Here is a 13,559-nt window from a genome sequence, read left to right on the forward strand (position 1 = left end):
TCCATGTGAGTATCATCTCTTTGGGAAACTGAAAGACACTCTTTTAGGAACAAGGTTTAAAGATGATGACTCCCTTGTGCACACTGCCAAACAGTGCCTCCAACAGGTTGGTCCAGAATTTTACCATGTAGGTATACAGGCGCTGGTTCCAAGATATGGCGTAAAGCAGTTGAGAGGGATGGAAATTATGTGGAGAAATGAAAATATTGTTCCTAAAGGATGTATCTACACACTGTAAAACTTTCAAACATATAGAATAAAAGAAGGATTTAAAAAAAAAAAAATAGTGTGAATTTCTTTTGGAGTGACCTTGTATAAGCACTATTTTTCTTTTTTATTTAGTAGTTTCACACTTCTGTTTAAATTTCTCCTCATCTTGCCTGTAGTTAATCAAGTGTCATCCCTGGTGCTGAAATTTCGCTTCTGATCTCTCTTTACTCGAGAAAGTTGTTTTCAGTTTTGTGCCACACCTCTTTGTGGATGACCTCCCTTGGTCTTTTTATGATTGAAAATAAAGTTAACGTGCCTTTCTCTTTCTCCCCTTTCATTCTCTGGACACACAGTTCCCTAGTCTTAAGGGTTACAGTGATTTATGCTTGTGTGATTGGATCTATTTTGTCTTTCACACTAGCAATATAATTATCTTCCTTATTTGGTTGAAACAATATGAATGGCTGACAGGCAATGAGTCAAGGTTTTGACCTGCTAACCTAATTTTGTTTAGCAATATGTACATTTTCTTCTTTATATTCATTGAATAATTGTTTATTGTGATTTGAATGAAATGTTAACTTTTGTTTTTTGCTTCTCACTTGGTTAAGTATCAGTAATGTGGTATGTTTGTCATAACTGACAGAATTGGTGTTAGATGTTTGCTTATTAAAAATATTGTTTGTTTTGACTGATTGTGTATTCAGAATATCTTTGATGAAACATACTGACTGGTGCCAAAATTTGATTTTCTAATTTCAAAACTTGTCACCATTTCCTAAAATAAACTAGTAATTTAAGAATTTTTAATTTGCTGCTTGGAAGAATGCAATCAGAGTTAAGCTTATGTACTTTTAGGGATGTCACTTGAGCATCAGTAAACTCAAGTACTGATGCAGGAACCTTTAAATAAGTAAATAGTGATTAATATTTATGTCCTTCTTCAGGAAGCAAATTCAAGAGATTAACTGGCAGCGAAAAAACATGCAAACTCAAGGTGGTGAAAAACTGAGGCAGCTTGAAGCACAGTGGGTAGGCCTTGTGAGTAAAAACTATGAAATAGAACAAGCATGTGCACAATTAGAAAAGGAAGTGGAAAAAGTGAGGCCAAAGAAAACTGAAACTAACAATGAATGAAGTTTTGCTACGACTTTGTATTAAAAAGAATCTGATTTACTGTAACAATATATTTATTGCATACATGGTATGTTCTGTATATTACATATGTACAGCAGTAAAATCATGTGAAACATATTTAGTCTTGTCTTTCATTTCTCCTTTATACATATGTACTAAATTATCTATTAAAGCAGACTAAAAAGGCAAGACTGGCCACTAAAAATAAATTTTGCCATCAACATTTCTCTCAATAAATAGTCAGTCACATACATTGTCCTACAAATAATTACAAGTAAATTAACCGTCTTTATTAGTAGACAATCAAGTGAATTATTTCCCTGATGTACGTCTTCAGCAAAATTCAGGCACTCATTTCTCTTCTTTCGGGGGCCTGTCACAATGAAGTCTCGCTAGCTCCAGAACTCTGAGAATGGCTTCCCGAAGGTGGTATCTGTGGAACTTGGTAATTGTTTACTTTGTGGGCACAAGTCTCCTCTTCTAAAATACATATTCTTTGCTTCAGTGTCCTGACCTGTAAAAAGATTTAAGAATTTTATAAATGTGCTGTATGATCAAAATACAAGGGACAGTCCGGTGAAAAGAAGAAACCAAGTTACCAAATTCAATATATATGTTTATTAGTTTCAGGAATATATGTGTGCCAAATCGGATGATTCTTTTTGTTACACACTGTACTAAGGTGTTCAAACAGATGCTGCTGCTTTATCTTCACTATCATGTAGGTTAATGTAAATTCAGTTGTAACATGTACTCTGCACATTACCTTAATACTGAACATATAGCCCCCAATTCACGTTTTACTGTTGCAATTTTTTACTATTCCAGTGTTCAGTTATTTCAATTGCTTTTATGATGTGTTACTACTTTTCTATGTGCCTTCACATTTCCGCAGTAATTGTTAAGTTCTTAACTTTCAAGTGCAAAGTAAAATATTTTCTATCTTTAACTACCCAACACTGTTCATTCACTAGTCTTTATTCTGTCTGGTCATGCTGATAATTGCATGTCTGTCTCCTGTTCACATGTTTATTTCTTCCTGCATACTACAAATATCTCACGGTGCCAGTATATCGTATTTTCCTTAATGAATGATGTATTCGATATACTGTAATTTCTAAGTATACAAGAGAGGGGGGGGGGGGGGGGGACCAAGAGAGCAGTAACAGAAAAGTAAACCTGTAGTGCAAAAAGGCCATGGACTATATTAAAAGTACAATTCTTTAATGCAACTGGATGTGGCACAACAAAACAAAGTAAGGCCTAATGGTGCATTTCAAACAATCCACTTTTGTAGTGAAGTTATAGTGATAAAGCAATATTTTAGTTATCTGTGGTCCGTCAAACCACGTATTGTTTTATTTGAGAGTAATTTCCACACAACTTACATACCATTTGGCTTCCCTCCCCCTTTTCGTCGTACACTGTCACATGAGTCAGTCTTTGCTTGGAACCCCCTGGTACACCTCTCGCCTTGGCACCACAAGTGTCGGTTTGTGTCACTTGAGCCGTAAACTGGCCCTGATATTAGTGTGGCTATGCAATGATAAAATTAAGCAACCGAGCATCAGCTCACAGTAGCTTAAATGTTCCTCATTCCACTCTCTCGGCCACATACTTTAACTCGTTAGGTTATAGCATTTTTTAATGATTTCTACAAATAGGGACAAAAAAATCGGTGTTATATGGCCAAAATCAGTGTTATTTTTTGCACTTTTCGGTGTTATTTTCTGGCAAGCTTTTTCTATTATCAGTTATCTGTTTTTCTCATATTTAACAGTTTTTCAATGCTATGTTAGAAATAGTTCCATTTTTCAAGATAGGGTGGGCCAAATGTGAGACAAGTGTAGAGAATAATTATTTTATCAAAAATTTTTGACACAAATAATTAATTAAAAACAAACACCAAATGTAAAAATGAAAATAAAAGCATGATGTAGATATTTTATTGATGACGTTTCCTGCTTCTTCATATTATTCTTGGGCCGTGGAGACCACAGAAGCCGGTCTCTGCTGCTCAAGAATGATCTGAAGATACACTAGGAGTGTGAAACGTGTCATCAGTAAGGTATCTGCAACAGAGACTATTATTTACATTTTTATACTGTTGCTGCACTTGGCCAGAATGGTGTGGTGTGATACATGTATTTTAAATACTGGGAAAAAACAATTTATCAATGATGTATCCAGGAAATAAAAAAAAAAAAAATGTACATAACTTCCCTTTTTCTCAGGTCCGCAATTAATTTTTGACACTTGACAATTTTTCTCATCGACTTAAATATTTATATTAAATGGCTGAAATTTCTTATGGAATAAGAATAATGAAACTTAGAAGAAAATCTTTTAATGTAAAGAAAAATGTCCACCTTTGCAATGCTATTCTTAATAAATAAAATGTCTTGGCTGCATCCCCAAGAAGGCTTGAAGGTAATTTTTTAAGTATTCCTAAGTAACAAAATACTTATAAACATTTACAAATGTATTTAACTTGGGTTAAAAATAAGACAAAATTTAATTTTCTTAATTTTTTTTTATGGCCGTTCAGACATATACAACTGGTAGTAAGACTCATCTATGTACTGCATTTTCAGCTGTTTTTACCAAGACCTGCAGAAAGAGGGTGAAAACAGTATGCTTACCTTACTATTAACAATGAAGTGTAAACGTGAAATATCCGAACGCGGGAACTGCAATAGCTTCGAAACGATTGAAAAACGCGCCACAAACAAAACACGAGTCAAGTGAAGCGTATCCCCGCTCTAACTCAGACAGCTGTGCGCATCTGCGAATCTACAGCTTGGCAGTGTCAGAAAAATTTTTCTGGGTAGATGCTGGCTGCTTTCTCTCATTGTTTATACACCAAACAGCCACACTCCAAGTAGCCAGAAGTAGGAGTAGGTGCTGCTTATACGCGATTTCAGCTCTGTGAATGGGCGGCAAGCTGTCTGGTAACTGCTTAAACGAACCTTATTTCAACAAAATCGATATTAATTAAAATTTTTGTAAGTTAATACTCGCAGAAAATACGCAAAACAGTTGTCCTGCCAGTGAATGGTCTCTGTAAAATTGACTAATGGCTTAAACACAATCATGTACAATATTAACGTGGTTTGCGTGCTATTACAGAGTACACCTTTTTCTTTGTTTGGATGATTTGAGAAAGGGTTCTGATGCGTGAAACCGATTATCAATTAAACAAAAGTAACTGAATTTTGCGACTTTGGCTGTTTTCTACATAAAACTGATTAACTCAAGTCGCTGTCCTGTTATTAATCCAGCTGGAAATCCAAAAAGGTTACTTTTATAGCTGCTCGTTTCCGTCGTAGAAATTAACGCTGTCCTGTAAAATACTTGCCTCGCCAACCATTCGGAACTCATCACATATTCGGAAATAAACACCCAAATATTTATTTCATTCTTCAATCTCTAATCAGACGGAAATGCGCCATTTATTACAGAACATACTTGTATTACACTTTCGGATTTTTTCCTTTACTTTTACTGTGAAAAGTGGAAGAGTTGTAAGCTCAATGATTGACGATGGTGTTGGCAGTGTTCGCGCTCACCCTCCTTCCAAATACTTGCATTACATTCATAACAAAAGACTGAGACCGTGTCAACTATGCTACGATGGAAAAAATATATATTGGTACGCAGTGGAACACAAACTTACATCCATTCGTATCGTAAACCACGAAACTATCCATTACGTCATGGCTTACTCATTCGGCTACTGTCTCGTCTCAATGATCACATTTCTTCAAGCCTTCTATCATTGCTGTGTTATTAACTGCATTTAATAAACATTGGTGCTGTGTTTGTGATAGATTTTCATTACGGCATTGCTTCAAAATGGCATACTGTGGCACATACACTGCAAAAGAAACAAATAATCGAAATTCACACAGTGTTCGTTCGTACACGCTCGCAAAGGTCGATAGTCGATAGGCCACTAGTTACGTCGTGACTGCAGATCGTAGTGCGACAGTTGAACATTTCAGCATTAAATGTCATTACATTTACGACACTTCTTATGTTGAAAAACTCTGATTTTGCGTTACTTCCTTAAAAACCACCAAATTCGCATTATTCCGCGTTATCATTTAAACAAATTTTTCCTTTCCCTAGCTATAAAGCATTAGTTACCAAACTTAAAAAGCTTCTGAGCTGCCACACTGAGCTGTAAAACTCTGCCTAGCCAATGAACTTCTATATGAAGCAGTAGATCACAATACAGCCAATTCAGTTCATCGGTCAGTGCTGTGAACAAACCTCTCAGAGTTTCTTGTATTCTAACTTAGTTTATTGTTCATGCTCGAAAATTTTTCCATGCAGTGACTGCTTTCAGTGGTAAGGCAGAAATTTTGGAAAGGTTCTGTGATTATAACACAAGGTTATGAATCACTTCTCTCCACCAGTGTCACAGTAGCTGCATCAGTTGCTAAGCCCATGAACTACTTTACAGGAATAGCTTCAGAATTGGTAAGATCTATGTCGTGTAGTGCGCCCTGTCAGTGGTACAATCTTTAACAATTCCTCTCTTATTTTAAAATTATCAAATGCAATTGAAGCAAAAATGGCCAACTGAGCTGTGCTCAACTATATCAGTTACTTCAGCAAGCTGCAGGAAAAATAGCTGCAGCAATCAAAGTCGGTTGTAAATTGTGTGGTAATGTCAAATCTCTGTACTTGCAGAAAGGCATAGGCATTATCTTAATTTTATTTTAGAAACATCAAATAATGAGTCCAGAGTGTAACTGGATAGATAAAAAGTCTCGCACCAGCAAGATGACACATATAAAAAAGACTTTATGTATGCAAGTTTTCAGAGTCGGTGGCTCCTTCTTTCCGCAGAATGGTCAAAGAGAAAGGAAGAGGGGTGAAGGAAAAAGACTGGAGAGGTTCAGGAGAAGAGGTAGAGTTTCAGAGTGTCACCCAGAACCCTGGGTCACAGACTTACTGGACCAGACAAGGTTTTTTTTATTTTTTATATGCATGTTCTCCTGCCACTGCTTGGTGAGTGAACTTTTTATCCATCCAATTACATTATATTGTCAAATAATGAATCTGCTGCCTGTAAAAATGCAGTTGTTAAGACTGTGCAATAATTTTTTAAACTTGGAATGTCACCTCATTTGCTGCTTTATTCATGTCTAATGGTTTCAAGTTGATTGCTGAGCATTAAGTTTGATTTTGGCTGCCTTATCTTTTCTTTCCTTAGAATGGAATCCAGTGAGAGAGCCTTTTCAACCCTTGAGTGAATGGTTCTGAAGTGATGTTTGATGTTCCATTTCATTCCAGCCGATACAATTGTACAGCATGGTAAACTCGTTAGCAGTTGACACACACACACACACACACACACACACACACACACAGCTTCACGCATATACAATCAACTGTATGGCTGACAATGTAGTATTCTTGACCGACAATGGCAGTTGCATGGGAGAAACACGCATTTGTTCTCACCGTGAGTACAGTCTGAGCTCAATGGGGCAATCCAGGTTAGTCAATCAGAACATTACCAACGTTCTATAGAAAATGTTCCTGCATTCTATTGGTAGCACAAGATAGGTGGTTTGGCGATCACTACTATAGAGTACTAGAGTACTAGAATACTATTTTATACACCTTCTTTGTGTGTGCCAATATTTGAATGCTAAAGGCTGTTCATCCTGATCATGAAAGTAGTAATAGTAGTAGTAAATCAGTCACTTTACCTGTGAAGCGTGTCTGTCAACCATTGCCAGCATTTGCTGTTCAAGCTTTTTCAGTCGAGTTTGGTATTTCTTTTTTGAGCGTTCCAGTGTTTGGACAAGTGCACTGAAACAAAATAGTATGATATATTCAGTTCACTCTGAAGTATATGACAGCAAACTTATTTTCATAGTAACTACCTGTTGGCTTTTTTGAGGTCATTAACGAGATCAGCAGACTGTTGATGCCTCATTTCAGAGTTCTTGCTGACTTTTTCCAGTGTAGAAACTAGTTCCTGTAACCTCTCCTTCAATCGTGCTTCCCTCCTTAATGCTTCTGACAGTTCAGATGTCATTTCCTCCACACATTCATTATCATCCATAGTGATTACTTTTCTCTTCTCCTGTAAAATAAATAAATGCACTGGCAGTGTGTCCTTTTATGAGTGACATAAAGAATGAATAATGCTGTTTATTCTACCATGAGTCCCAATAATAATAATAAAAAAATTTAAATTTTTTTGCAAAATTGACCTTTATCATCATAGTAAGCAATGAATACAAGAAATAGGGGGAAAAAGGTAAACAATTAATTATTTTAAAGAGGTGATTTCACTTTGGAAGCACTGGGACATATAGAATGAATTTTTCACTCTGCAGCAGAGTGTGCGCTGATTTCGTGGCAGACTAAAACTGTGTGCGACCGATAGTTGAACTCGGGACCTTTGCCTTTTGTGGGCAGGTGCTCTACCACATACAGTTTTAATCTGGCAGGAAGTTTCAGATCAGTGCACACTCTGCTGCAAAGTGAAAATTTCCCCCAGGCTGTGGCAAAGCCATGTCTCAGCAATATTCTTTCTTCCAGGAGTGCTAGTTCTGAAAGTTTTGCAGGAGAGCTTCTGTGAAGTTTGGAAGGTAGGAGACGAGCTACTGGCAGAATTAAAGTTGTGAGGACAGGTCATGAGTCACACTTGCCCGTGAAAGTCAAAGTCTTGCACACAATTTTAATCTACAAGGAAGTTGCACTGAGACATATAATTTTTGACCACTCATGATTTCATGAGTTATATTTGAAAGAAATTTCACAATTTTTTTTTTTTTCCCTAGGCACACTCACACATCTCTTAAACTTTCACGACCTCTTAATGCCTCAAACAAAATATAGTCCTCAAAATGGGCATAAAATTTTATAAATTTATATTGAAAGTACATACTGCTCCAGTGGCATTATTTTAAAACCAGTCATAAAAGCAGTAGTTCAAACTCAAATTTGTCACAGAGAACCTTAAACAATATTAAGAAAAGGATAGATTGATACTCACCATAAGGATGATACGTAGAGATGTTTCCATAGCCAGGCACAACCAAAAGACTTGCGACACACACACACACACACACACAGAGAGAGAGAGAGAGAGAGAGAGAGAGAGAGAGAGAGCTCGCATGATGTACATGTGACTGCTACCAACAGCAGTTCCAACCAGAATGTGACAGTCATGCGAATAGCACTCTGGAGTTGGATGGGATGGGATGGTAGGGTACAGGTTGGAGGAGAGAAGAGTGCTGTCTGGCATGGCATGTGGGTACTATAGTTCAATTCTTTTATCTTGGTGGCTCGCGCATGACCCCCCAGACGCGGGAGATTGCTGCGTTGCCAAGTTGCAAACGACGCACGTGCCAAGAGAAGCAGCGCCATAGTATAGTGTAGTGTAGTATAGTATAGTTCGCAAACTTACATTTAGGGGGGAGCGCGCAGTTTACGAAGTAAAGCCACCACGGCTGCATTAACCCTTTCGCTGCTACAGAGACGTACTCCACGCTGTGCACTATTTTGTCATCACTGCACTGCTCGCCTGTGCCGACACACGGTGTTCCGACTGCTTTGATACTTATCATTCGATTTCTCAAAAACTATTTGGCCCAAAAATTTGAAATTTACACATCTTCTTGGCTGATACCTTCCCCCCATAAATGACTTAATTTTGTTTCGATGTTTAACGCAGTTATTGTGCAACATTAAATGTAGTAAATCTTTGCATGAAATTTTGAAGAGTTTGCAGAGGTAGAAGTCCATAGTGTATACTTTCCGTATGGTCGATTTTAGTTGCCACAATATGGAGAATGAAATGTGGACAAGATACAATATAAAATTTACTGTATAACAATATCTCATTTAATTTAAGTACCAGATAGGTGTCGTATTTAATATTGTGAAATATTCCGTCTTTCGCGACTGTAATAAAAGTTTTATTTATGCCACAGTCATTTCGATTTTTTCTAAAAAGTTATAATTAAAACAAAGTTAGCGAAGCGCACAAATCTGAATTGTGGACGTAATAAAACATAGAAAAAACTAAAATACAGGGTGATTCAAAAAGAATACCACAACTTTAGGAATTTAAAACTCTGCAACGACAAAAGGCAGAGCTAAGCACTATCTGTCGGTGAATTCAGGGAGCTATAAAGTTTCATTTAGTGGTACATTTGTTCGCTTGAGGCGCTGTTGACTAGGCGTCAGCGTCAGTTGAGATGGCGACCGCTCAACAGAAAGCTTTTTGTGTTATTGAGTACGGCAGAAGTGACAGTTGTTCAGCGTGCATTTCGAACGAAGTATGGTGTTAAACCTCCTGATAGGTGGTGTATTAAACGTTGGTATAAACAGTTTACAGAGAATGGGTGTTTGTGCAAAGGGAAAAGTTCTGGACGGCCGAGAACGAGTGATGAAAATGTAGCACGCATCCAGCAAGCATTTGTTCGCAGCCCAGGAAAATCGATTCGCAGAGCTAGCAGAGAGCTGCAAATTCCACAATCAACTGTATGGAGAGTCCTACGAAAAAGGTTAGTTATGAAACCTGAACGTCAACTACCCGAGGCGATGGATCGGCCGCCAGGCAGCTCGTGACAGAGCACTTCATCACTGGCCTCCAAGAAGCCCCGATCTTACCCCCTGCGATTTTTTCTTATGGGGGTATGTTAAGGATATGGTGTTTCGGCCACCTCTCCCAGCCACCATTGATGATTTGAAACGAGAAATAACAGCAGCTATCCAAACTGTTACGCCTGATATGCTACAGAGAGTGTGGAACGAGTTGGAGTATCGGGTTGATATTGCTCGAGTGTCTGGAGGGGGCCATATTGAACATCTCTGAACTTGTTTTTGAGTGAAAAAAAACCTTTTTAAATACTCTTTGTAATGATGTATAACGGAAGGTTATATTATGTTTCTTTCATTAAATACACATTTTTAAAGTTGTGGTATTCTTTTTGAATCACCCTGTATATTGTCAGTGAGGCACAGTGCTCAAACAATTTGTGTTTGTCACAACGGACAGCAAATACTTGCCAAAACATAGGTCAGTTGATGAAAACATTGAATATGATGATGTTAGCAAAGAATTGCGTCCAACAATCAAGTAGCTCCGCAAACGTAAGAGCCGAAATTCTGATCTAAATAATACGTTTAATACTGTCGCAAAAGAATATATCTCAATATGAATAGTAAAACAGCGACTGCGGAAGGGAAGATACACAAACAAAACAGATAACATGAATATTGTATGTGTGCCTTCTCATTGTTTTTAATTGCTGTAAAAAGAAATATTGGAGGACAAAATTAGAAAAATCAAAAACTTATTATAATTATAATGAAGAAAGAAAGCACTAGAAATTTCAAAAAATTACATTCAAACGAATAAAATTCATGAAGTAAGACACTTTGATATTGTTTTTAAATAAAGAAAATATTAAGCACCGAATGAGGTTTGAATTCAGATCCTCTCACTTAGCAGCTAAACACCTTAACCATTACGCTAACGCAGGTCGTCATTCAAGAGAGATCCTAGAGGCCTTTAACATGTCACGCAAAATACCGCGACAAACTGTTGGTAGGACTATGAATTACTCACATTTCGTCGAAGTACAATAGGTAATAAACAATTACCGCTATTCTTTATTGCGAAAAAGTTCATGAGAATGATACAAACACCTTTCCTTGCTATCGCCTGAATTAGGAGGCTTATTGCTTATTTGGTTTAATTAATTAATAGAATATGAAGCAATTGGTATAAAGAATGCTTTTTACAAACTTTCTATAAAAGAAAGTCTGCTATCAAGACATTGCTTTTGTTCAGTTACTTTATTTGTGACTGAACATTTCTAAAACCGAAGACGCTCGTCTGTGCTCTGCACTGCAGTTGAGCTCTGGCAACGTCGTTCTCTGTTCATTGGCTGACTGCATTTTGTGACGTCAGATGCGCAGAACTAACCTAAACTCAGCCGCTGTCGTAAATCACGCACACTTTAGATGATAGCCTGGTGAGATTGCCAGGCATAGGATTGGAAGGTGGGGTGTGGGGTACAAATGGGGAGCAGAGGAGCACAGAAGGGGTTAGGGAGGGAGGTGGGTGGGTGGTTGCATTGGCAGAATGCAGCATAGGGTGAGGGGACAGCTGGTTGAAGTCAGGATAATTTTGGGAGTTGAGAATTTTTTGTAGGGATAACTCCATCTGTGCATTTCAGAAAAGCTGATGGTGGAGAGGAGGATCCAGATAGCCTGGGTTGTGAAGCAGTTACTGATATCAAGAATGTTATGGCACAGAGTGGTCTGCTTTGCTCTTTGCCAGTTTGGCAGCGGCTGTTCATCCTGGTGGTCAGCTGGTTGGCAGTCATACCACTATAAAAAGCTGTGAGATCATTGCAACACAGCTGCTTTCACAGCTTGCCCAGCCTTTGATAGGGTAAGATAAGCCTGTGCCAGGACTGAAATAGCCTCCCCCTTCTCTAAAGTAGTGTTCTGGCATCCACACAACATTCTATGCCCCAGGAATCATCCCCGTGGAAGACCCAGGTGCAAGAGCTGCCCAATCGACCCACCCAGCACTTCCCATTCCCTTCTACAATCACATAACACCATCTTCACACCAACTGTTGCTCTGAGTGCTGTAAGGGACTGTTATAATACATTACAGTCATAATGTACCTCAGTGACCACTAGATGTCTCTGTCTTGCAATAGCATTGATGGTTTCAGGCGGAAACCACTGATACTCAAAGGGTTAACTCTTTTTATTACCACAAAACACAATGTTTTTTTTTGAAACCATCACCAAATTGTATGATGTGATTTTGAGAAACCATAGTCAAATGGAACAGGAAGGGATTCATTATAGTTTTACAAGATGTACTGTCTGCCACAAAACACCTGTTGGCTTGGGAGAAGTAGGTGTAAATGCAACTGTTTAAAGCACTATACAGTGTTTTTTAGTATAGGTGTGATAAATAATTGCAGAGAAAGTTGCCTGCAGTAAATGTAAGTTTGCTTGTTTAAAAGGTAATGGAATGTCCTTCCAAGATGTTTAAAACATAACACTATGCAGTATAAAATATGTAATATGATACTGTAAAAGGTGGATGTATGCGCTAATTAAATACACTCTTAATGGGGAAAAAAGGAAATCTGAGAGAAAGAGCATCTCAAATTGAGCAAGTCAGTAATGTGTTGGCCCACCTCTGGCCCTTGTGCAAGTAGTTATTTGGCTTAGTATTGACTGATAGAATTGTTGGATGTCCTCCCGAGCTGGTTGGATGGCTGTTCCATAATACTCCAAATGTTCACTGTCTGGGAGAGATCCAGTGACCCTGCTGTTGAAAGTGGGATTTGAAAAGCAACAGAAACTCCCACAGTGTGCGTTCAGGCAACATCATCCTGAAATGTATTCCCAAGATGGCTTGCCATGAAGGGCAACAAAATGTGCCATAGAATTTGGTTGCTGTGTTGTAAGGGTACCGTGGATTATAACTATGAAAAAAATGGCACCCAGACCATTATACCTGGTTGTCGGGCGGTATGGCAGGCGATGGTCAGGTGAGTATCCCATCACTGTCCTGGGGCATCTTCAGACGCATTTTCACTGATCCTTAGGGCTCAATTCGAAGCAGGATTCATCAGTGAAGACCATTCCACTTAAGTCAGTGAGATTCAACACTGAAGACGTGTAGACGCCTCGGAAGCATTGGGATACCAACCTGACTATCAACTACCACACGGCCCTACGACCAGGAGTGAATGTCTGGGGTGCCATTTCTTTTCATAGCAGAACCCCTTTGGTTGTAATTTGCAGCATCCTTACAGTGCAGCAGTATGTCGATATTCTACATCCCATTTTGTTGCCCTTCATGGCAAGCCATTCTGGGCTTACATTCCAGCAAGATAATGTCTGTCTGCACATGGTGAGAGTTTCTGCTGCTTATCTTCCTGCTTGCCAAACTATACATTGGTCAGTAAGCTCACCAGATCTCTACCCAGATGACAACATTTGGACTATTGTGGCCAAGGCCTTCCAACCAGCTCAGGATTTTTACTATTTAATGTGCCAATTGGACACAATTTGGCACGATATCCCTCAGAAGGACAATCAATGCCAAGCCGAATAACTGATAAGGACCAGAGGTGGACCAGTACATTATGGACTTGCTCAATTTGTGAAGCTCCTTTCCTTGAGTAAATCATTCA

At 38.4% G+C, this 13,559-nt stretch overlaps 2 protein-coding genes across 3 annotated transcripts in view; one reads left to right on the top strand and one right to left on the bottom strand.

Moving 5' to 3' along the window:
* Positions 1 to 1,464, top strand: part of LOC124612447 (pre-mRNA-splicing factor SPF27) — a 48,475-nt gene extending 47,011 nt beyond the window's left edge. Inside the window, exon 5 of the mRNA XM_047140671.1 lies at positions 1,158 to 1,464. Within this exon, the coding sequence (XP_046996627.1) occupies positions 1,158 to 1,347 (190 nt within the window). The 3' untranslated portion in view covers positions 1,348 to 1,464. The remainder of the gene's footprint in view (positions 1 to 1,157) is intronic.
* The window catches only part of LOC124612436 (colorectal mutant cancer protein), a 602,106-nt gene continuing 589,929 nt past the window's right edge, over positions 1,383 to 13,559 (bottom strand). For both annotated transcript variants that reach the window (XM_047140650.1, XM_047140660.1), the window contains exons 14-16: positions 7,251 to 7,453; positions 7,074 to 7,176; positions 1,383 to 1,861 (exon numbers count right to left, since the gene is read on the bottom strand). In XM_047140650.1, the coding sequence (XP_046996606.1) occupies positions 1,724 to 1,861; positions 7,074 to 7,176; positions 7,251 to 7,453 (444 nt within the window). In that variant the 3' untranslated portion in view covers positions 1,383 to 1,723. The remainder of the gene's footprint in view (positions 1,862 to 7,073; positions 7,177 to 7,250; positions 7,454 to 13,559) is intronic.

This window comes from Schistocerca americana, chromosome 1 (assembly GCF_021461395.2).
Source record: "Schistocerca americana isolate TAMUIC-IGC-003095 chromosome 1, iqSchAmer2.1, whole genome shotgun sequence".
In the NCBI taxonomy this organism is placed as follows: domain Eukaryota; kingdom Metazoa; phylum Arthropoda; class Insecta; order Orthoptera; family Acrididae; genus Schistocerca; species Schistocerca americana.